Raw genomic sequence first — 24954 nt, 5'->3', positions numbered from 1 at the left:
GTTTGGCACCTGTTCCCCTAGCATGCTGCTTCATAATTTAGAGGTTGCTTTAGGAAACAGCCTTATTTGTCCTTCCCAGGTAGCCTCTAATTGGGGGCTGTAGAGAGGAAGCAGGGTGGGCAGAGACAGAAAGGCAGCGATGGAGCTCTGGGGGATCAGTGCGAGCTGACCGCACGTGCTCCTCATGCATGCACTGTCCAAGTGAGCTGTGTGCAGGGATGAGATGGACTGGCATGGTTTCATATATCCATGAGCTTTTTCCCGAGGGATTTTACCCTCTATCTTGTATGGAACTCAAAAAAAAAAAAAAAAAATGCCCCTTTCCATTGTGGAGGATGCCCCTTTCCATTGTGGTTGGTTTTTCCCCTTTGATTTGAGTTTAGCCTCCTTGCCAGTCCTGATACTCCACTGGAAAAGCTACAGAATAGGCTGACGAATGTGCAGTGCCTGCTTTACCAATAAATGCACTGCACAGAGGAAAGCAGCAGGCGATTTTCCGAAGGAGAATATAGTTCCCATACTATCATAACCCTGTGCCCAAGGTCAAACACAGAAGTGTTCGGTGCTCCTCTGTTGCTGCGCTCCTCAGGATGCAACATTTCTAACACTTCACCTAGGAAATGCTGTGCTCGAGCAAACAATTATAAAAGCTTACAGGCTCTGCTACACTTCAGATTCTTCATATATGCGTCAATAAAATCTTTCCCTTTCTTGTGCCATCTACAGCTGTAAACAGAAATCCGCATATTAATACAGTGATATTTCCTCTGCGCATAAATCATAAGTAATGTAACAACTTTTCTGTTTGCACAGCTTTTAATCCAGTTACAGATCTGTGTAAGAAGTGAGTTTTCTATTCAATGAAGTCAATTGTTATTATAAATACATACTTATAATAACAGATGTTTTATATATATATATATATATGTATTTTCCTTTGGGCTTAAAAATCTAAGTTTCAGGTTCCATGCACCTCAAATTTCCATAACTATGGGGTAAGAAAGTATGCTAGTGTCTTTCAAGTTAGACATCTGTTTAGAATGTTTTGTGGCTGCACCAAGTCTTAAATCAATTTGGTTATAAAAACAAATATTTTTTACAGTATTAAAATAAAAGAATGGGGATGACTTACTGCTTGTTTTTAGCAACTGACTTGTCTGAGGGAAGATGGACCATATGGAGGGAACTGACTCGAAAATTCACTGACATGATGCAGTTACTTATTGATTTTTATAGACAATAATGACCTGTAAGAGCTCTGCTCTGCCGTTTCCCTGTTGCTTTAGCCCCCTCTGTTAATACTTAAGGAAATCAACCCCGTTTAGCTGTTTGTGTGATTTCTAATGAGAGATGAATAATACAACAAATCATACTTGGTGACTTACAATGTTCTGTTTAAATATTTCCTTATAATTTTCCTTCTACTTACTTAAGTTGGGAAAATACAGTTAGGATTTTGATTTCTAAACACCCTTTTTTCTTTTTTTTTCCAGTCTCTCTGTAAATATGATAAACACTTCTTGCATTTTGCCACAATTCAGAAGATCATATTTAATTCTAGGTAAGAAAGGTCTGGGGAATTGCTGGAAACAGAACTGAAACAAACACACAGAAGCGTGCAAGAAGCATCGCAGAGGCATGGAAGAAACGTCTTGCTATAAGCCCTGTTCTTCTAAGCTTTTTGGCAAAAAGTGACTGAATTTCAGCACTGAGGTCGCTGCCACTTGCCCGAGACGGTGCCTCTTGCTTTGCCTGGCCCCTGGGCTGCAGAGGCAGCTCCCGACCCGGTGTCTCATCCAGCAAGGCAGCAAGCAGCACTCCCCGCATGTGGGCAGCAGCAGTGCAGCAGCCTCAGTTCCTCTACCCTTTTCTGCAGCCTTCAGAAGCCTTTACCAAAAAAACTTCAGCACGGCAGCCCTATGCACCTTCAGCCCCCCGAGGAGCAGGAAGAGGAAAACGGCAGCAAAAGCGGCTCAGGTGATGAAATTTCAGTCGTTGTGTAAGGCATTTGGATGAAGTTACCAGAAGCAACCTTTATAAGTATGCAGGTGTGGAGAGCTACCTCATATCAATTAAGCACATCCTGAAAAATTAAAAAGAAAAAACAAAAACTGGTCTTCAAGATGCTATTCTGATCTGCGATTTGACTTCTGCATTTCTTATGGACAGCTGATTAAAACAGAGACTAAACAAGGACTGAGGACTGCTTGCAGTTTACCAAGAGCGTTACCCAAATATCGTACTGCTTTTTTCCTTTTTTAAAAATCAAATAGGATAGTTCTGAAAAGCTCTGTTAAAAGAAAAGAAGGTAATTTGAAATCGCAAGATCTGGCAATCTGGAGACCTACTGTATTTCAATCACTTTGTACTTTAAGAGTTTATAAAAGCAGTATGGAAAGAATAAGAAGCAACCAGTGTGGCTTCGTGAGGAAATGCTTGTGTTTATGAGAATATTAAGAATGTCTGTCTCCTTTTTCCAATAGTGTGTGTCATTTAAAGCATTTAAAGAAGAAAATTATATTGGCTTCCAGCTCCCTGCTAGTCTCCCGCACAAGATCACCTCCCTTCCCGGTAGTCTAAAAATAATGGGAAATACTAAAAAATGAGAGAAAGGATACGGTTCAGAAGCAAATTACATTTGAAAAGCAATAATGCTAGAGATAAAATGAACGTTCTGAGTGTGTAGGAGCTTGAAATAATGATGTCCATAAGAAAGCAGATTAAGACTGAGATCTATAATTATTTTCCAGAAGTGAAGTGGGGCTGTGTGAGAAATTGACAGCATATGGTCCTGAAAATGAAGTTGTGGAGTCTAGGCTGAGTACTCAGACAAGCACTTTGAATGAACGCACCTGCATTTTCCACCAAGGGAGTCTGAGGAGAAATATATCTTTAAAGGTTTCCGCTTTGAACCTATCTGTGTGCACATGTGGGCACAGATCTGCTGTGAGGATGCAGGGTCTGAAAGCCACGCACGGGCACTCTGCAGACCGAGTGTTTGTGGCCACAGGACGCAGTTCAGACTGCACAGCCCTCCTGCCTCTGCAGCCACCACAGTTTCTGTGTCTTTACCTGTGCCTTTGTACACACGAATTTACAGACACACCGATATTATAAAATCGGTACCTCCTGATAACCGTGGTCTCAGCCCTGCGAAATGCTGAGCTCCACTTCCAGTCCTGCAAAGCATCTCGATGCATGCCAAAACTTAAATAACTATGCCTGTGGTTCGATGCTTTGGCAGTCCAGGTCTGGATCCCTGCTCGTCCCCTGCAGGAGGGAGTGGAGGAGGCGTAAGGAGGGTGCTGACCCTCTGCGTCTACGGTGAGTGATGGAACTTGCTGCTCCATTTACAGCTCCATTTTAAAAATAGATACCGGGCAAGTAAGCAATTAAAATTCAAGAAGGAAAGCAGAACTATCTGGCAGTTGTTCAGTAAGCCTAACTTGTATAAAAAGGATCTGCACAGAGCTGGTATAAGTATAAACAGTCAGCGGCAAGAGATTATGAAAAACAATTCTTGCCTGGCAAATGCAATTACTTTTAACAAAATTTAGAAATCAGGGAGCGAAGGGAGCACGGTAGGAGTATTCTCTCTGCAGGCTGGGTCATCCATCTGTGAAAAAAGCTCCTGTAAAACATCTGAAACGTCACCTTCGGACGTATCGATGCAGACAGGTGCGAGAGGGTCCGGTTTCCAGCTGGGTGTGCGTTAGCTCGGCGCCGTTCCCAGCCCAATGAACCTGCTATGGGATTTGGCAGGGCGGCCTGAATGCCGCTTGGTAACACCGCTCCGAAATCAGAGCTGGTTTCTGCCCGGCCGAAGAGCTCAGACGCGTCTTCGTGTGGCTTCATCTGCCTGCTAACGCGCTGCCTCCCACCTCCACGGCTCTCCTCGGGCGCTGGCGGAGAGGAGCTGCGAACAATAGTTGCCACATGACGGCGTCCCCATCATCCAGTGCGTTCTGGGTCCCACCCCCAGCCCGCTTCTCTTCTGGGTAAATCATTCAGTGTCGATGGCCTGGCAGCCGAAGCACCATTGTTCCATCTAGTGGAGAGCTATTCAGTGATGATGGCCTTTGATTTCTCTTTCCAAACATAGGCCCAGCCTCTGCCAGATAGGATTTTGCTGGTAGGCTTATGCTGGCAAATTGTCCTAACATAAGCACGGCCTGCGGTCCCCAAAGATTTATGGTGGCCTGAATTGGTATAACTTCCATCAATTCTATGAATATAATAAGTGCAGACAATACCAAAGCCTCTCAGAAAATGCCTGATATAAAATAGATACACTAATTTACTGTGAAGGTTACAATCATAAATAGCATTCAGAAGAAAAGTAAATAATGGAATTCATAGTTTGGCACAGACGCGTTGCCAATGTGTCACATCCTGACGGATTGGGGATATGTCTGTGTCAAGCCATGAATTCCGTTTTTGCTTTTTGAATGCCGTTTACAATTGCAACTGTCCATGTGGATTATTGCATCTATTTTTATTGCCAAGGCTCTGTCTGGGAAGATGTAACAGAGCAATCAACAACACTGACTGGTTCTATTTTGCTGGAACAATAGTTTTCCTGCAAGCTGAGCCGTTCAATCTCCATACACAAGACGGGAGGGTTGGGGTCCGGGCTTCCCCTCATCTGGAAGAACTTGGGTGACAGAGGGACGGAGACGTTGTATGGGGAGACACCTGCCAAAGCCAGGTCTCCCTGATGAAAGGCGGGCAGAGTGGGCAAGCCAAAGACTCAGCACTGGCTGCCAGGTCAGGCAGTGGGGTGTAAAGCAAGGGGTGACCCTGAGAAGTAATGGTGTAGATGTATGCAACGTTGGGGAGCCACCACATTGTGTAAGTGGAGAAAGCAGGGCTCTGCTGGCAGAAGGGCCGTGTCCATCAGGGCATCTGCACCCCTGGTCAGTACGGGTTTCAGAAAGGGCTCTGTGATTGTGTTTCAGCGCAGTGGATTAGTGTCCCGCCGGGGAGAGGCCCACTTCCCTCCCTGTTGCCTTGCACTTTCCGTCCCACCCTGATGTTGCCTGTCCTACCCTCCAGCCCCCTGTGCAAGACCTGCTGCAGGTTCTCGCCCGTCCCCAGCCTCCCCACACCACCCCTCCAGGCCCTGGCTGCCTGACCGGGACCGGGGAGCTCTCCCATCTCAAACCAGCAACCTGCGGGCGAGCCCAGCGGGCGAACATCCCCTGCCGGGGCCGGCAAACGCCCGTGCTGGGCGACCAGCCCCGGGAGAGCCGCGGCGGGGGGGAAGGACGAGAGCCCCCGCCGGGCGGGGACCGGGGCGTGGGGACGGGGCAGGGCAGCGGCCGGGGGGCAGCTCCGGGCAGGCGGGGAAGGAGGCGCTGCCTTTTATTTATTTATTTATTTATTTATTTATTCCCCCCCCCCCCCCCACCGCCTTCTCGGGGCTCCCTCCCGGCCCGGGGCAGGTGTAGCGGCCCGCCCCGGCGGGCACCGGGCGCTTCGCACGGGGCCGGGAGGCGAGAGAGGAGAAAAGAGGCGAGGGCAGCAGCCCGGAGCCCCGTCCCCATCCCGGCCGCGGTCCCCCCGGCATCCCGCATCCCGCCGCCCGCCTCCGGTGCCGCCGCAGCGCCCTCTGCCGCCGTCGGGCCGCGGCGGCGGCGGGCCGGGGATCGCGTGCGAGAGCGGGGACCCGGCGGGCAGCCGCCTGCGCTCAAGCATTCTCCAGCCCGCCACCTGGATCGCCGAGGGGAGCGGCGGCCGAAGCATCCTTCCCCGCCGCCGGCACCCTCTCCGGCCCCGCCGCCCCTCGCCCCGCCGCCGCCGCCCGGAGAAACTTGGCGTGCTGGCGGGCACCGTGGGGTAAGTCAGTCGCCGAGCACGGACGGCTCCCGTGGGGGGGACGAGGAAGCCCCCCGAGGGGCTCCGTGGGGTACCGGGGGTCGCGCAGCCTGCCCCGGTGCCGCCGCTGCCTCCCCCGTGCGCCCGCCGAGCCCCGCGGCTCCCGCACCGACGCCCCCCCGGGGTGCCGGGTGATGCCCTCGGCGCGCCCGGAGCCGAAAAAGAGGCAGCGAAAGGCTCCGCCGCGGCACCCACACCGCGGGAGGCTTCGGGCATCCCTTCCCCGGGTGCCTCCGGAGGGCTCCGGGGGAGAAGAGGGCGAGGGGAAGCTCCCCTCCGGCGGCCTCATCCAGCCCCGGCTGCGCTCACCTGGCACACGGCGGGGCGGCCGGGAGCACGGCGCGGGGAGAAACCCCCCGAAATGGGTGGTTTCGGCGGTGTGCAGCCCAAGAGCTCCGAGTTCTTTTCGTGTTTCAGTTTGACACGCGAAAACGGGGGGAGAATCGCCGAGGGAAGGGCTCCGGTGCTTTTTCTGACTTGGGGTTACTTTGGTTAGTAAACAAGAGTTTTGCGCGTCTTCGAGCGAAGCTGTGCCTCCATGCGTTTGCTGGATTAAAACAGAAAGAGCGTAAAACCAAGTTATATCTCATAAAAAGAACTTTTTCTTTCTTAAGACGGGCACAAATAATGTTCGTGCGTCATTTAGTGAGTTTCTAGGAGATGGACTAAAGACCTAAAAAAAAAAAAAAAAGAGCCAACAGAAAAACCCAAGAAAATGCTTGACGCTGTTTGGTAGTTGGAGGCTTGAAAAGGACAACTGGGACTGGATTTAAATAAAACCGAACGGTCTGTTTGGGCTCAGAAGTAGTCTGTTGAGAAGGGTGTTGATGCACATATGTTTGCACTAGATAAAACAAAACAGTTCTCTTTTATGGAGCGTAGAGAGTGTTACTATCCTGGGCTAAGACTTAAATCGTTGCACTTAAGCAAGGGACTTCATGACCGACAAGATCAAATTCACTATCGAGACGCTTTGTTAATTTGCAACCAAGGGCAAGAATTTATTTCCTTGAAAAATAAAGCACCGAGTAACGTGGATGTTAAGAAGCAGAGTTGCCGGTTAAGGGTCTGGTAGTGACTTTCATGCTGTCTCTCCAGCCGGCACCCCGACCGAGTACGGGCTGAGACAGTCCTCGCTTCTCACCGTCGCGTCTACCGTGTCTCTGCGTGATGGTGTGTTTGTGGTGGCGTAGTGTTTTCGGTAGTTGACTGTCGGAGTATATTTGGGCGTTCTCTAGGCTGGAAGAGAGGACTGGGTTTCTGGAAGCTGTGTCGGGACAGCATGTGAACACCTACGCCCCTCAGCCTGAGCACAAACACTCGTACGTGGAGAACCCACGCTGTTGTGGTTTCGGTGTTTTTTGTCCAAATGATCCACGGGGAGGGGGAGGTTCATCGTTACCCCGGCTTCCCATCGATTCAGATTTCTGCCCAGGAGTCGTAATGAGGAAATGCATTGCTAGGCCCTGTTTGCAGTGGGGATGCTTACAAAAACCAGCCAGCCGGTCTAATATTGATTCATCAGTTTCAGCGTATAAACAGATTTGAACTCTACTGTGGAGGATTTAGTAGTCAGAAATGATTTTTCCATTCGGTTTGCCTTTCCGTAGGTGTATCTGAAAATACGGCAAAGGCAGTTTCGGCATAAGGATCTGCCTGTACGGAGTTGAACTGGACTAAGGACTTGGTAGAGCTTTTTCTGTAGTGCTTTTAAGGGGTTCGGTTTAACCCTAGACCCCACTAAACGTGGGGGCTCCACTGTTGAATAACCAAGGTCTGGTGCCAAATCTTTCCTTAATATTCCTGGTAATTAGTGCTGACTCATGCTGACATGTGAGTTCAATTAGCCCCAAATGGAATGTAAAGGATGTGGGAGTGTCCCTTTGTGCCCAGAGACAGCTAGGACAAAGCAGATTTTGGAGGAAAATTTAAGGAATGGCCAAGTTTGGGTAGGAAGTGTCAGCCAAGGTTTTTTTACAGTAATGTTTGAATAACCAATAAAGTTGAGTCCCTGGAAGGGGATGAATTTGGATAACATGGGGTTGTCTTCACTATGGAATAACTGGAGTCCCAGCTCAGACTTTGCTTCTAATTTGACTCATGTCCACACACAAAAACCCGTTGCTGAAGAGTGGTGATGTTTTCAATTTGAGTCGGCTTACCCATGAGGAATAAGCTATAGCTCAGATAACCACAATTCATCAACTGCTAACACAATCTGCGTGAGCAGCACGAGCGCGATTCTGCTCAACGCTGGCTGCTGACTCTTTGATGGGGCTACCTGAGTGGCCAGGACCTACCAGCTGCTTCCCTCTGAGGTTCAGAGAGGAGATCTTGTTGGTTTGGTGTGCTGGCCATGAGGTGAGCGACTGGATGTTCATCACTTTTAAAGTTCCCACGCAATTACTGTGTCGCTACTGTATTCGTGACAGCTTGCCGATGGTGTTCACCATCCCCATGACACGGCTATGGCAAGCAGTAAAGGAAGAATTCACAGTGCTCGCTGACGCTCAGGATGGGGCAGCTTTGCAGGCAGACACAAAAAGCAAAAATTGTCCTCGCCCCAGAAATTCATTTCCTGTCAGTTATCAGCTGGTACGGTGGTTTGAAAAGGTCAGCTGTATGTCAGAGGTATATGCTGATATGTATACAGAAATAAATCCAGCTGTATTTGGCTAGCAGAAGCAAGAACTGCTGCTTTTGGAGAAATAGTTTCTTTGTTGGTTCTTTATGCAAATCGCTTCCAGGAAACGCAGGCAAGGATTTCTGCAAATTTCTTGAGGTCAATGCAGAAAAGATGGACACGAGAGCAATTATTCAGACTCGTGTGTACTGAGTGGATACTCTTCTAGAAGAAGATAACCCTGATGCAGACTCCTCTCTCTGCACGAAGAATGAAAATTTCAAGGTGTTTTGCAAAGAGTTTGACGGAGTTAGGGACCAGCTGTACATCCTGAGCCAGGCATGCTTCAGGAGCATGTTTGCGTTGCTCTGTTGCTCCAGAAGTCCCCCCGAGCTGTTGACAGTCACTTTGGATTTTGTTCAACTTGCCTTCACAGTCATGATCTTTGAAGTGTCTATAGCAGTTGATGCTGCATTCTGCTGTTATCGACATAAGAAATATTGCATGAGTAACTGCAGAACTTGAGAAGATGGACTTACAGGATTGTGCATGTGGGATGGACAAAATATAGGTGCTGCCAACATGATGTCAACTAAACGCACCACAAATACTCATGAACCCCCGGGGTCCCTGGTGCCAGTGTGTGATATATCCATTTCAGCATAGGCAACGTAGGGTCTCTTGACTCAAGTGCAATCCTCAGGTACACAGCCATGCAGCTACAATAGCAAGAAACCCAGGGTATCTCTTTCAATTTTGTTTTTAAAAACTTATTCTGGACCTTACCCTTCCTCTCTGGTAGGTGTCTTCTGGTAGGCAGCAGCAGGGCAAGTGCAGGATGGTGGTGCAAAATTCTGCCGGGCGGCGGTGCTTAGCAGTGCGTAGGCAGCAGAACACCTTGACTTACTCCTGTATAAGAGTGAGGCTTTTAGCATGAACCCAGGTACTCGTTGGACAATGAGATTGCTTTGGGCTGGACCAGACTGTCTACAGTTTTGAATCGAGGCTGCATTTGCAGGCAACAAATAAGTCATGTGTATGATGCAGGCTATTACAGCTGAGGCTGCAAAACACATTATTTGCCATCATGTGTTTGCACTGTCCTGTGACTGCAGTGGAGCCAGGTGCACCAGAGGTATTGCACTGCATTCAACAGAAATATCTGTGCATGCATTAAAGACATGAAATATTTATTCTTTAAACTTTATTTGTATTGATGCTAAATGGTGGTCATTTCAGTAGGTTTAACTTGCTGAAAATGTGTGCTAACTTAAAATCAAATTTTGTCACTAATTAGGACTGTAAAAACCCACTGTTAGCAGAGTTCTTCCTCTTTCGTAACTCTGGATCTGAGATGGAGTGAAGTTGAATACGTGGCAGTTTTGGGGTCATTGTCTCGCTTTCTCAGGAGCAGTTTGCTGAGTTTTGTAGTATATCGATCCCTAGGAGTCATGATCCCAAGGAGTCTCTCAAACTGTTTCCTTTGCTGAAACTCCAAATATTATGCTCTCACCACATAGCCATGGCAGCACTGTTTGGAAAGCGGGCTATTCTTGGCTTCATTGTCTTTCACAGGGATTTGTTCCTCCAACATGTGTTTTACTGATGTCTGAGAATTCCTAGTGCACTTGTCAGTATGAGTCTTCATCTCTCTGTCTTTCTCAAATGAGGAATCTTTTCACAAACATGATCTTTTCTTCTTGTTTCAGCCCGTGTATTTTGTTCTGTGGTTGAAGAGATCCAGGTGATTCAGGGTGAGACCAAAGGGACTGAGAAGCAAATCACTTAGGTTGGGATTCCACAGGGATTTGCTTGAAGTTCAAAGCTCTTCCCTATCTCGTTGGTGGCTCAAATGATGGGCCAGAGCATGTGGACACTCAGCCTGCAGATGTCACCAAGCTGAAACAGGTTTTGGGCGCCTTGAAAGACAAGGGTCAGATGTGGAGTGATTTTGACTGAGTAACAACCTCCAGAAAACCAAGCAGGTTGCAGGGCTGTGAAATCAGGAATAGTCTTTTACTCAAATACAGAATGGAGAATGGCTGACTAGGCAACACATGCTAAGGAGAAAAGAATGTGGAAAATTGGTGGATCACTAGCTAAGCATGAGTCATTAGCATCACACTGTGGTGAAAATGCTGGATGGAACAATGGGATGTGAAAACAGGAGCGTTGTTTGTAAGATACATGAAAAATCTCAGCCCAGGTAGGACTTTCGATGGAGTATAACATTAATTTGGGTGCATGGTACTTGCAGAAAGATGCAGACCAAATTAAGAGTCCAGAGGAAAGCAACAAGAATGATAGATAACTAGAGAACTTAAGAAACATGAAGAATTGTTTAGTTTAGAGGTGGGAAGAATAAAGAGAAAGAGTTAATGATCTTTAGAAAGACAGGGTTAGTTGTAAAGTTAGGTGAGCTTAAACTGCTAAGTTCATGTCACTAGGGCTAGAAATTATGGTCTCATGTTGTAGTGAGGGAAATTTAGGTTAATATGAACTGGAAAAATTTTGTGATTTTAGTAATAGTTAAATGGTGGAATAAAATTTCTGGGGTGCCCATAGATGCTATACTTCTTAAGTGTTGACAGCTCTTGGAGGAGTTTAACAGTTGTGTCGTAAGAATAGAAAAGAACATAGAAATATATAATACTTTTTTTGCTATATCAATTGGTCTAGCTAGAAAAAAGCAGACGGTTTTCATACTCGTGAGACTTTTTGCAGGTCTGAAACTTCTAAATGGCTTTGGTACAGCTGATTCAGTATAAAGCAGGGAAGGTTGCTCTACAGGATCTCTTGAGGTCCTTTCAGGCTGATTTGCAAAGATGTAATGATTAACAAAATATTTCTGTCTTGGAGCAGATCAGTGCTCAGGAACTGGGGAGAGAAAGCGTGCTATAAAAGCAAATACAAGAGCTCTCCCATACCGTACAATCTGGGAGATTCCCTAGAATTTTGACTCAATGAAAAATTCCCATTTATTACTTTTCAAGAGTGGATGAGAATCACTAAAAGTTAAACCAGCTGTTTTATTAGTGTCAGGTGATTTTGGATTATAGTAAGTGCTTTATGACAGATTATACTGTGGTAGTATGTATCCACAATGTTCTCCTTTTTATGCTAGAAATTGAAAAAATCCTGGTAGTTTTGAAGGCAAGAGGTCAAATTTTTCCACCACCTCTTATCCTCATTATCTAAAGTGAAATAGTTGCAGTCATTACTTGTTTGACAAAATTAAATTTGCAACTTTAAAAATATCTAAAATTATATTACAAGAAATTTAATGAGCACAAAGAAAATACTACTGCTGGAGATATTAATGAGAATAAATTTGTATATATTGATTACTTTAGAGTAGGAACATATAAATAGCATTAGAGGATGAAGTTGTACTGCAGACAAGTTCAAAATGTCTTTAAACATATTTTTTCCTGTGAAGACATATGTCTAAACCAGGAAAAGTATTTAAAATGGAAAGTGGCACAAATTGTCAACAAACAAAGGTAGCTATGCCCATAGATCTGTGAAACAGAATAAGAATAGATACGTTATAACTGCTGACAAAGGAGAAACTCCTGTTCCTGGAGAGGAAATTGTACACTTAGACATCCATAGTTAAGGACCTGCAGTAAATCTGAGTATGTATCCAAACCAAGGTGCTTACCACTCTGTTGTTGTAGCAGATAAAACTATCAAGCCTTTCAACAAGTATAACTTGTTTAGCTACTTTTATAATCGCAAAAAATAATAGCTACATCCGTTTTTATTTTGACTTTTGTTGCCAGAATCTGTATGTGAAAAAACTGGAATTTGTGAGTTTTCATTCTGGTTTTCATGTACTTCATTAAACTGAAGACTTGCAAGAACTGAGCAAAATCTTGACGATTCACATGCCAGCCTGGCTCTCGGTGTGTATGTCTAAACTTTGACCTGCTTCTTTCACTGTTAGCATTCTTACACTGTTAGCAAAAATGTTTGAAAAGACTGAATTGCAGCCATAACAATAATAATGATGCCAATTTAAGCATCAAGCTAATACAATTCACTCAGTACTAGGTGCAAATACTTCATGTTTCATCTCAATTTTCTCTGCATTCTCATTTTCTGCAACAGGGTTTGAAAAAAAAACATTTTTTTTTCCTTAAAGTTTATGGCTTTTTTTTCCTTTTTTTTCCTTTTTTTTTCCTTTCTCTCTCTCTCTCTTTTTTTTTTTTTTTTCCCATGGATGTTCCTGTATCTAAGCTCTTTTGAACCTCTATTACCTGGTGTTTGGCATTTCATCCTCTGCTTCTCCTTTTGTTAGACTGAATGACTGAGAAGGAGGAACAAAGAGTAGCAAATCCAGGAAAAGAATGGGATTGCATCTTCTCAACCTGCTGATGTTACATATAAGTTTATAAGTCATCTTTCTCCCTGCTCTCCCACTCCTACACACACGCACACATGCATTTCATAATAACTTCTATAATAATAAAGATGTCAGTCTCCATTTTGTCATCCTTAGTCCTCTTTTGGAGGATTAAGTCCCAAATCCAGTCCTCTTTTGCTTCTCTTCCAGGGGAACTTTCACTGTGCTATGTTCTCCTTGTGTCACAGAAATTCCTATGAATTCGGGCAGTGCTCTTTTCTGAGTCAGAGACACTCACTTCTTTCTCTTTCCACACAGTCTCTCTGTCTACAGTGATATTTGCAGATGTCCAGGTTTTGAGCTGTTGTTTATTTTGACTTCTACTCTGTGCTGGAGTGCCACTGAAACCTTTTAAGAAGCCCTTTGTTGAAAAGAAGAGAGGAGTCAGAGAAATGAGAATATTGTTGTGGTGTATGGCAGTATTCTTTAAAGGACTTGAAAATGGAGCTTGGCCCACTGGCAGGAGGGGATCACCAGCATATTGGCTGCTGTGAAGAGTCTCCCTGATTTTGAAAAACCATCCTTTCCTGATTAAAATTCCATTTAAATTAGTGTCATTTTGTCTTTACAGTAGAAAACTCACAAAATTGTTCAGCATTTCTCTTTGTCTCACCTGGTCAATCTTGTAGCCTATCTGTAGTCTTCCTTTGAAGGGTACAGGGTTTCTTATCATACTGGATGCGGCATTTATTCCAAACGTGCACTGTGCTGCTAGTTTGGCTTGGTGGCTGCGCAATGATAAATAGTCTTATCAAAGATCATTTTTCACCTGTTTCTAAGAGAACCCCAAACATGGACTATCAGAGTCTGATGAAATGATGAGCAAAGGATTAAAACCCAGGTGCCTGGGAAAGGAACACCAGGAAAGCTGGTGAATTTACAGGAGGGTTTGAAGGACTGGCACAGCTTCATAGTTCGTAGTTGTGTTTGCAACCTGTGGCTAGTTCAGCAGCTCAAAGTGACGTGTCTAATGCACCTCATTGCAGTGGCATATGGGTGCTGGAGCATGCATCGCCTTATGGTGGAAGAGGGGAGTTGGGCACGAGGATAAAACAACACAAGAAGCAGCTGAGGCAGGGCTACGTGTGTTTGTTGTGCAAACAGTGATACACCCCATTCAAAGTTACACTGTTCTTTTTATCTAAGGACATTTATCCCCCAGTAGCAATTGTGAACTAGAGTAGACAAATTAATGAGCTAGACAAACTTAATGAGCTATCTATCTCTAGCAGTGTCATCATAAAAGCAAAGAGCTAAGTCTGGCCAGAACCTATCTGAAAAGATATGAATACACTTGATATATCTACTTGTTAGCTTGTATGGAGATCTGTGCTGCCAGTCTAAAGCTACCCTCAGAACTTTTTCTATACATGGGTTAAAGACAGCTGAACTGAGGCCCTGCTATGCTACACATTCATTGCAGCAATATTTCATTGACCTGTCTTACTATTTTTGGTCAAATTTACTGTGGAAATGGTAGTTATGCTTTCACAGCATCCTTTTCTCCATCTCCAAAAGTAGCTTTTTATGACCTGCTAGTCTGGTTCCACCAAATGTAGCAGAGGGACAGAGATCTCGAAGATATTACATTCCTGAGACTTTAAAGGTGAAACATGGTACATTAATATCCCTCCTGAGGGCAAGACTGCAATGCGAGATTGAGTGTGTTGTTAATCATGAAATAATCCGTATGGATCAGACAATATCCTAAGTGCCCCAGCTGCAGCAAATTTTTTCATCACTGCTCATACCTTATTATGCAAAGGGTAGTCCAGCTCCTGTGGCAACCCAATATTCTCCTCTAATGCTCTGTGGCAAAGACAAATGGAGGACTCAAAGTCAAGCCTGGTACAAAGAGATGCCACTCCACTAACTGTACAGGACTGTACCAGACATATGTCCAGTCTGATTTTGTTGTGTGTTTTTAAGTGTGCTATGGTCCATATCCTTCCTGAAGTGGCACAGTGCACGTTAGAAGTTCTAAAAAGAGCTTAATATTTAAAACCACTTAAAAAAAACTGCATCTAATCTTTTTTTTTTTTTAAGTTAATTATTTACATCTTCAAATCTCAAGAAAAAAAAGTAAGTTAGGAAACACAAGAATTAAAGATGATGTGAATTCCTCACCCATGTGGACATGCACTAAACTAATCTCAGGCTCTCTCATAATCTCTAGCTCTTTTTTTTTCTTTTTTTTTTTTTTTTTTTTTTTTTTTCACAACAGCTACCTCTATGATGAACATTACTTGGTGAGGTAGAAATTCAGTGTTTTCCTTTATTATCCTCATCCACCTCGTGGTTCTGGCTCCATACTACACACTGTTTAAATCCTGTTCTGAACACAGCGCTATTAATTTTGTCACAGCCTTTCCTGTGATAATTGTGACTAAAATAGCTAAGTACGTCAAAACCACTGAATTGATCTTTATAATAATGCCAAGACATATGGTCTTATTAGCAGAGATAATTCTGAAAGATGTATATTTATTTGCTCAATTCCAGGCATTTAGGACCTGATTTTTCAGAAAACACAATCTTTGGTGTGCGTTTATTCAGAACACAGTCCTCAATGCCTTCAGCTGCAGTGCTGAATGCTCATCGCTTTTAGAAATCAGACCAAGGCTCCCAGAAAATGGGGGCTGATCCCTCTGACATAATTGGGTTTAGTCACGTACCTCACATTGGACGGACCCTACAGCCCATGCATGGCCTTGGTTGCCTCTCCAAGCTCTGCCCATCTGTGCTGCATGGGGCAAGGGTCTGCTCTGCACGCACATTATGCCCTCGTTCGTGTGTATTTCTGGTATTTTCCGGCACTTGTTGCTGGGCTGCAGTGGCTGAAAGCACACTGGGAAGGGGGGGGAATTCTGGCTCTGCCGAAGGAAGGCATGTAAAGAGCATGGGGATGCATATGTGTGGTGCAGATGCATGTAGGAGGAACGAAGGGGATGACGTGTGCCGGGCTCAGACAGAAACTATAGATAACTGTCAGACTACAACACGTCTCCTGAGTGCACACGAACTGTTTTTCTTCAGAAGCCCATAGCCAAATGTGTCCATATTTTCTCTGAAGGAAATTAAAAAGAGATTTTATATATGCTATGTCAGGCAAACCTTTGCTGTACTGTAAGCACAACATATAATCCCCGATATTTGCAGAACACCCTCTTTAAGTCACGCGTTATATAGCTTTTTATTAGTCAATTAACGTTTTTAACAGCTCTTTGGGTTTGTGGATTAACTTTCTTCCTTATTTTCACTAGAGCGGAGATTGAGGTAGAAGAGTAGATTTTAGGGCCAGAAAGAGACACCATGATCGACTGGTTCAATCTCACGTATAACATAGACCATTGGACATCCTTAAGCAAAATGCTTCATCACATAGGTCGAACAGTTTTCTTAAGAAAAAAAAAAAAATATTAAAGAAATGCTAAGTGATGGAGAGTCCTGTGCAGTCCTGGGTAAATTATTTTAATAGTTATCCTCATTTTATATAATTTGAATTTAATTAGCCTCAAATTCTGAAAATTGGATCTTGCTAGAATTAGCTTGATCTCTGTCACGAAATGTTTGTTTCTTACATAATGTATTTACTTATTGTGAGGAAGTTCTCTGCTGCTGTTCTTCATGGCAACCCAAGCAGTTTTTGCTCCCAGACTCTGGCTGTGGGGTTTGTTTTCTCAGCCTTTAGGCATTTCTGTGACTTATCTCCAGTTTCTCTTGAAGTGTGGCTACTTCAGCTGGACATGGTATTGCATGCTATTTGCAAGGATAATATAACTAAAGGCATTGTAACACAACAGTTTGTCAGAAACAACACATTTGTCAGAAATGCGCTAATCACAAGTAATTTAGAGAAAGAAAGCAGGTAGAGCTCTAATTTACCTGACACGCAGGTTTCAAAACCCGCCCCCCAGGCAGGCTTTCATCACCTAATGTTTTGCCTGCTCTTCTACTGGGATCCGTACCAGTGCACTTGAAGGACTGTTTCAGGTCACTTCAGACTTTCTGCATGTGCAGAGGTGCTGTCTGAACACCAGGCAGCACCTCTGTGCTGTGCAGGTGATGGAGCACTGGCACAGGCTGCCCAGAGAGGCCGTGGGGTCTCCTCCGTGGAGATCTCCAGAAGCCTCCTGGACGTGGCCCTGGGCAGCCTGCTCTGGGTGTCCCTGCTGGAGCAGGGCTGGGACCAGGTGGCCTCCAGAGGGCCCTGCCAGCCTCAGCTGTGCTGTGAGTGCTGCTTTGGGACAGCTCTGCCTAGAAGGCCCCGGGTTGAGGTTCCCAGGCCTTCACTGGATGGTGTTTCCTTTTGCCAAAAAGCATCCCAACTCCAACTCTTTTTGATTCTTAAGAAAACAATAACGAAGTAAAGAAATCCAGTTTCCTAGCCAATCCAAAATACACCCCCCACACTCAGTAGCCTCCTCTTCATATGTCTGTGGACACCATGGTCTGTAGCAGCCACGACAGCTTGTTCTGTCGATGAGCCGTGGTGAGAGGAGGCCCTTTGGGGGGGCCGCTGCCTCCCGGGTAGCACAGGGGCCCTGCACGCTGCGCTCCGCTCCCTCGCGGCTCTCAAAGCTGCGCCGCGGTTCTGTGGCGAAGCAGGGCCGAGAACACAACTTCCCTGTTCCCAGGCTGTCTCTTCCAAACCTGGGCTTCTGACTCGTGGCCTGCACAGCCCTTTCATGCAGCTCGTACATTGATTGCGTGGTATGTGATCGCATTCAGACTAGGAAATGATTCATAACATTTAATGAAAGGAGAGGCCATTGGATAATGTGATTTGACCTCTTATAGCTGCCAAGGCTACCAAATTTTATTTCTGAGAATGCCCGCATTCAGCCCAACTGCTTGTATTTCACTTAGGCATAACTTCTGTTAGGACAAACTGTATATAGGAAGACATCTAACAGTGATTTCAAGGCAGCAGGGTATGGAGAATCCACTAAATCATTTGTAACTTGCCCCAGTGTTTAAATACTCACAATGTTACAGATTAATGCCTTTTTTTTTTTTCTTATTTGGATGTATCTGGCTTCAGCTTATATTTATAAGTGCTTGCTGTGTTTCAGATTAAAATAATTCAGCACCCATGATAGTACTTTATTCAAGTCACCAAATTCTTTTTGATTTGGAAGTAGGCTGAACTCATGCTATGCAAGGCAGTTTCTTCAGCCTGCAAGTATTTTGTGTTTTTCTTTCCTTGCCCTTTCCCATTTTTAACAGTATTTGAAAAACACATGGGTACTGTGCACACTGTTCCAATACCAGTCTTATCGTGGCTGTAAACAGAGGTAAAATCTCTTCACTTGGTTCAGCCACTGCATTAACTACCTTTGCAGCAGCTCTTCCCTTGGAGCTCAGTGTATAGATTGTATTCATTTTTTACCTTGATCCCTAATTTCTTTCAAAAATCACTGCCGTTTCAGGATGCAGTCTGCACTCAGTAGCAATGACTTGCATTCCCTGTTCTGAGATATGTTTGTGTTTGACTGTGTTAAAATGCATTGGGGATAAACAGAAACAGACTACCAGGCACTCCATCTTTCTCTATTTCATAATAGAGAAAATTAAATAATGCTTAAGACCACTCTTCTACATTTTTATAATATTTGCAAATTTTATCATTGCTGGTTTTCTATTGAACCTTGATGCCTGCAAGGTCTTTATAAAAACTTTTTTGTTTAGCAGTGATTTCTCAATGATTTCTCGTTTTTGGATCTGTCACTTGATTAATCATTTATCTACTTAAACTACGCTCTATAGTACTTCATTGTGGCTTTTTAAAATCAGAATGTTGTGCTACTAAGTTACATGATTTATTAGTATGAGTAAATTCCTTCATCAGCTAGATCTGATAAGTTCTCAGTGAGTAAGTTTCCCTTCAAAGAGCATGATATTCCGTAGAACTCTATTAAGTGATGTTATTCATCTTTCTTATCAGCTTTTCTGATATTTTGCTTGGGACGGATGTTAATGTCACCATCCGGTGGTTAGCTGGATCATTATGTTTCCCTTCTCTGAATATTGTCATATAGCAGCTGTCTTTCAGACCTTTGGATTCCTCAGTGTTCAGAGATTCATTACAACTTAATGGCATCACTGATTAAAAGCATCTGACACAAGAAAGTGAATGATCATGGCCCACATCTGCTTTTTCCCAGCCCAGCTATTTCATTCCTTTCACTCACAGCTCTCCTCCTCCTGAAGCTCCTCAAGTTTGCAAGCCCCCTCTCCTGCTGCTGGAGAGCAGAAGGTTGCTGCTGTGGCTTTGTCTTCTTCCTCCCTCAAACAAGGGGAGAGCACGTGAGGACTCTCAAGTATTGCAAGGACAGAAAGGGAAAGGAAAGAGAAAGGAAAGGGCACAACTGTGCTGAGCAGCTGAGTGTCATCCCCCCAGCCTTTTCCCATTTCTTATGTATGAGGCTGGTGGGCTTCTAGGGAAGGAGCCGTGCAGATAGGCTGTGCCGTCCCAGTGGTAGAGAGAAGTGCTCCCAAACCATCAGAAGAGGGCATGGTCCAGGTGGGACTATGAATATGTGCTCTTCCTCAGTTTTTAAAATAAATGTTGTCTAAGTCTGTGGTTCGGTGCAGCTCAGCAACTTCAAGCACTGTTTTCGGACATATTCAGCCACAGAATCAGCCATAGAACATAATTCTATGGTTCTGTGATTTTTAGGACTCTTAGCCATGAGCCCTCTGAGTTGGTCTTTATTCAGGTACATTCATTCTCAAACTCATCTTATCTGAGTACCACTATTAGCATTAGCAGTAGCAGCAGAAGCAACTCTTGCCTGTATACATATCTAGGACATTGGTGTTCAGTTGCTGAGGCAGTGCTCCATGCTATGTTGCTGTGGTAACCCTTTGTCCTAATTCTGTGGAAAGTTCCTACAGAAAGCCTGAAGAGTGCATGGTTTGTTCTTACTTGAGTCTCCTTCTTTTCAAAAAAGACTGGAAATAAATCTGTTGAATAAATCTACCTTTTCTCTGTACACATTTTTTAGGCTCTTTTTTTTTTTCTTTTCATAATATTCATCTAAAAAAGCAAGCTATCTTTTCTCTTTAGCCTTTCAATTTGTGAATTTTCCTTTGGGCTTTTATCTTTCTTAACCAACTTTTTACATTTCACAAATTCTATCTTATATTGTTTGCCATTTATTTCCTGCCTTTCAGTTGTCTGTATACTGAGGTCTTTTTAATCTACTTCTAGTTGCTGTCCCATATTCATCAACTGAACCAGAGTGGGTTTTAAAAAATTGTCCTTTTGGGAAATCATATAAAGTCTTAACTTCAAGTTTTCTGTTGAATTACGCTGTCCAAGTCTTTTTCTTCCTTTTAATTTTACTCATAAAAGCAAGAGAAGGGAAGTCTAGCATGTGACACTGTTTTGAAACACGAGCTATGAGTCACAGATTCATATTATGAACGGGAAGGACTCAGAACACAAAAATATTACAATGTAAAGAAAATGTCTTTTAATGTACTGTCTCACGAGAAGCTACGGCAATTCCTTTAGCATCTTCACACCATTCTAGCTTCCCCCTGGAGTAGAAAACCCACCAAGACAGATGAGCTCATTCAAATTGGCAGACTGTTGCAGAAAATGGGCTAATCTAACCCTAACTAGGGTTAACCCTAACTAGGCTAATCTAACTTAACTAGGTCTTTGAAGGTGGCAAGAAGGCTTTACCTAAGCAAAGCCAGCTGGATAAACAAACTTTCTCAACCTGGAGCAGTATTTATTGCACTGCATTCAGTCCCTTGTAGAATGTGGCCAGGCAGTTCACACGCTTGATTTCACATGAAATCATCCCAGTAACAGTGGAAAACAAATTTATTTGTGTGTTTCGGGAAGAATTCTATACCTGATGCTGCACCAAGTGGAGAGTGACCGGTGGAGAGTGACTACCACCATCACCTGTAATTAAGAGGAGGCAACTGCTGACCTGTTAGTCTGATCTCTATAGTATGAAACATTTTAGAACAAATTCTAAAGGGAGGAATAATTAATGACTGTGGTTATTTGTGTAATGGAGTAAAAATGAAATGTAGAGTTAGATAATCTCACCAAGGTAGCCTAATAGCTTTCTGATGATAAAATAACTGATTTTCCAGATGAGAGTAGACCTATCTGAATTTAGTGAAGGATACTGTGCTGCTGAGGACTAGTACAAGCCTTGAAAGGGTTGGCGGAAGTAACTGGATCAACAACATGTGCTTCAAGGAAAATGACTGAGCAGGAGGGAAACTACAAGCATTGTTCCTCAACTATCAGTTTGGAGACAATCTTATTTTTACTAAGAAATTTCATGTAATACCAGGAATGTACTAATAAACTTAGTTGCTTGCACCATCAATGGTGCAAGTGGATAAAATTCTCACGTAATAAAAATCAATTGTAGATTGTATGAGTTGTATGAATGAGGTGGCCAGCTATGCAGACAATGGAAGTTAGATTTCCTTCATAAACTGTGAATTTATTTGTTGAAAGTTATGCACGAAGACAGAGAAATGTGCATATTAGGTAACCACAGGGTGACTGTGTTCCATGAATTTTATAACGGCTATGAAAAAGGAAAATGCAGTCACACTAATATGAAGTGAAATAGTTCCCATAAAGAACTAATGGTTTGTTAATGAATATATATTTACACGTATGAAATGCAGTTAGACTTTAATTAATATGCTGTTCATGATTCTGTTTATCCATGTTTTAGACAGATTAATTGAAAACGTAAAATAAAGAGAAAGGCTCCTAAGATGATGTGAAGACTAAGGAGTTTGTAACATGAGAGGGGATTGAAACAGTCTGGGTTGTCCTAGAATAGAAAAAATGAAGGCTGGCTGAAGATATGACTGATATTTAAAAATACGCCAATGAGTAAACACAATGGAAGAGGAAGAGCTATTTAAACTAAAAGACAATGTTGGCAGAAGAACAAATGGGCATAAAATGACCATGAACAAATTTAAGCTGGAAAGCGTAAGGTTTTTGGTTATCAGAAAGCTGTCTTTCGATGAAAAGCAAAAACTCCTCTAAATAGTTTTTAAAATGAAGTTCATTAAGTTTTATATGACAGAGCTGTCTTCAATAGCATGGGCTTTGATTCAGTGACATAGAAGGTCCCCTTAATTTTACATCTTGCACAAAGCAGCAAATACTCTTGAGATACAGTAACCTCTCAGGCAATCTACACCCATTGTTGTGAGCATACAGTGAGACTAAAATACTCTTTCAGACAGAAAATCAAGAGACTTTGCTATTTGGCTAATCTCCGGAAGATTTGAACAGGCCGAACACAAAGACTTCTTTTAGACCTTGCAATGTCTAACATGCCCAAACAGTGCAATAGTTTGTCTGAAAATTGTCACCTCCATCAGCGTTACACTGGGATCTGGTCCTAAGTGCTAACTGCAGCGCTGTGTGCCATTTCTTGAGCTGCCAACAGATCTACTCTCCGTCTTTAAAAATGAGGGTATGAGGACCTGGACAAATGCTAATTTGAATAATGGCATCCTACTTATCACAGTTTCAGTAATGGAAGGCAATATTCTCGTATATTAAAAAAGCTGTGAAATCCTCCCTGCAAAAGATGATGGGTAGTATTATTCATTCTTATTTGCTTAGCTGAATTTAAAAATGAACCTAGAAGGAAAAATATATATATATATTTTTGCATATTGAGTAAACAGGATGTATTTTATACCCATTTTTATACCATGTATAGTATGCGTAATTTGAAAAAATGAAAATTGAATATAAACATCAATATTGTAATAGCATTAAGGTAGGAAATTGGAATAAGCCTTAAGCTTCTATCTTAACTAATGCCACTGTGCTTTTTAGTGCTGTTGAATGCCACACTCAAGGAACAAACATTTTCCTCACATGAACTTTCCTGGTGCTGTCATTTTGTACAGTGGTATGAAACGCAGAAACCTCTGAACTAAGACACCTATCCCTTTTGTTTTTCAGCATCAAAACAATGATTCCTCCGGGGGAGTGCCTCTATGCTGGGAGGAAAAGGAGGAAACCCATTCAGAAACAGTTAAGTATCATATTCATCATGAGGCAGTTGCACCTCTCTCCAAATGTATATGGTAGAAATGAGGCAGCAGGAGGAATCTCATCCTCCCATAATCTGCTGACCCAGGGGAGACCCAATCTCTTTCACTTCAATGAGAAACCCCTGGTCTGGAGGCTGGCTCTGCATGGTTTCCAGTGGCTCCAGAAAGGATGCTGAGCATGGGTCAGAGCGTCCTTACCCATCACTGGCTGTCCCAGGAGGTGGCTGGTGGTTGTTGAGGTGTGCACCTCAGTGTTTTTTCCTAGGCAGAAGATACTGGTGGACTAATTGTCAGCTGGGCAATTGGCTGGAGGGGGTGTCCCCTGCGTCCTGTTTTTGAGAAGCTTTGTGTTGAGTGGCACCAGCGTGCTGGCATGGCCCCCTTTCCCCTTCCTTGGCTTAGCCTTGCCTGGGGCATCCCTAAGTTCGACACATGAGTCTGGAAAGTGGGTCAGTTCAGCCAACTGAAAAAGCAGACTGGTGACTCACTTTTTGCATAAAGAACACATCATATTCAAGCCACTATTTACTATCGAATCACTTTCATCAGAAGAAAAATGCGAGAGAAGCTGTATGTGTGAAGGCAAAGCAGAAAAAAAGTGCAATGGGTCTTAAGATGCTTGAAATTGCAGGAAAAAAACTGTTATAACTTAAATGTAAAATGACTTTGCCATAAACCACTCTGTGAGATTAAGCCTTCTGATATAATCATTCCACATCTTCTGAGTTATACTTGATTATGAAACACATTTGTAGCATGTTAAAATTGTGAACTAGCACTGGTGGTCTTTGCAGGCAATTTAATGATGAGAAGGTAATTAAAGCAGAGCTCCTAAAATAACCCACTTGGCTTAAAACTGTATATATTTGTCTAAAGTCAAAGGGGAGTTTCTCTGAAAGTTTGGGTGAAGACTGCTGATTTTGTTTGGATTTTGGAGAGTATTTGCACATGAACCACTTGTTGCCACTTTAAAAAAGGTATTTTTTAGTGTAAAATACATAACAGGTGAGGATTTCAATAGACAAAGATGATGAATGAAGAACAGTATTCTTTCTGCAACACCTGAGTGTTAGATCCAAAATGTATACAACGTTTTTGCACTACTGTTCAAGTATGCATCTGGATACTTTATACACGCATGAGGTGTGGAACTTCTCCAGTACGTGAGATTGCCTCTGTGCGGAACTGTTTATGAATCATAACTTATGTGGGAAAGGAAGAAGAGTTGCAGATGCTTTGAGAAACATTAAGCTTCATGTTTGGAGTGTGCATATTAGCAAGAACTTATCTCTGAGATGACTTCTAGGTAAAAGCAATGGCTAAGAAAGCTACCCACTATCAAAGGATGTAAGTGTCCTTAGGAGCCTTTTAGGAACTTCTGGCTTCAGCAAAATCAAACGCAGATTCTCACTGACTTAGACGGAACCAAGGTTTTTACCTTTTGAGCCATTGTAAGTAGTGCTACTTTGAAAATATCTGTGCTACGAGATGGCAAGGCTGGTACCTGAACATGAGCCTATCCACCCAGGATATATACAGTTTTGATGAAGAAACTTGGTTTTGGTTAAATAAGGGAGATCATATGCTTGGAGTTATTATAACACAGCTCCCACATTAGAGACTGCCCTCTATTTTCTGTGAATAGTTACTTATCACTTGCTGAGGATGATTTCTCACTTCCTAGCAACACTAGTCTCTTCCTCAAACCTTATCTCTTTGTGGTCTTGGTGTCTGGTAAGCCTTTCCTGTGCTCATTCCCTCATTCAGAGACTTCCTAACCCTGCTCTGAAGAGGCTCTAAATGCCCATGACTGACTTATGGAGTCCTGAGCTCCTTTCACAGTCTATGCCCTTCAGTCCTATGGATCTTACTGACATTTCAGGACTATGAGGTCTCCTTACCAGCCTCAAATAATTTATCTTAAATTTAGAAGGACAGACGTATCCTATTTATTGAATAGCATGTTCAACCA

At 43.4% G+C, this 24954-nt stretch overlaps 1 protein-coding gene across 1 annotated transcript in view; it reads left to right on the top strand.

Moving 5' to 3' along the window:
• The first annotated feature begins 5143 nt into the window (after positions 1 to 5143).
• AHRR (aryl hydrocarbon receptor repressor) overlaps positions 5144 to 24954 on the top strand; it is a 93072-nt gene continuing 73261 nt past the window's right edge. Inside the window, exons 1-2 of the mRNA XM_080580429.1 lie at positions 5144 to 5838; positions 22891 to 22962. Coding sequence (XP_080436555.1) covers positions 22901 to 22962 — 62 coding nt within the window. The 5' untranslated portion in view covers positions 5144 to 5838; positions 22891 to 22900. The remainder of the gene's footprint in view (positions 5839 to 22890; positions 22963 to 24954) is intronic.

This window comes from Anser brachyrhynchus (genome assembly GCF_964034855.1).
Source record: "Anser brachyrhynchus genome assembly, chromosome: 2".
NCBI lineage: Eukaryota > Metazoa > Chordata > Aves > Anseriformes > Anatidae > Anser > Anser brachyrhynchus.
Note: the sequence above shows the minus strand (reverse complement) of the source record. Positions and strands in the feature narration are given on the sequence as shown.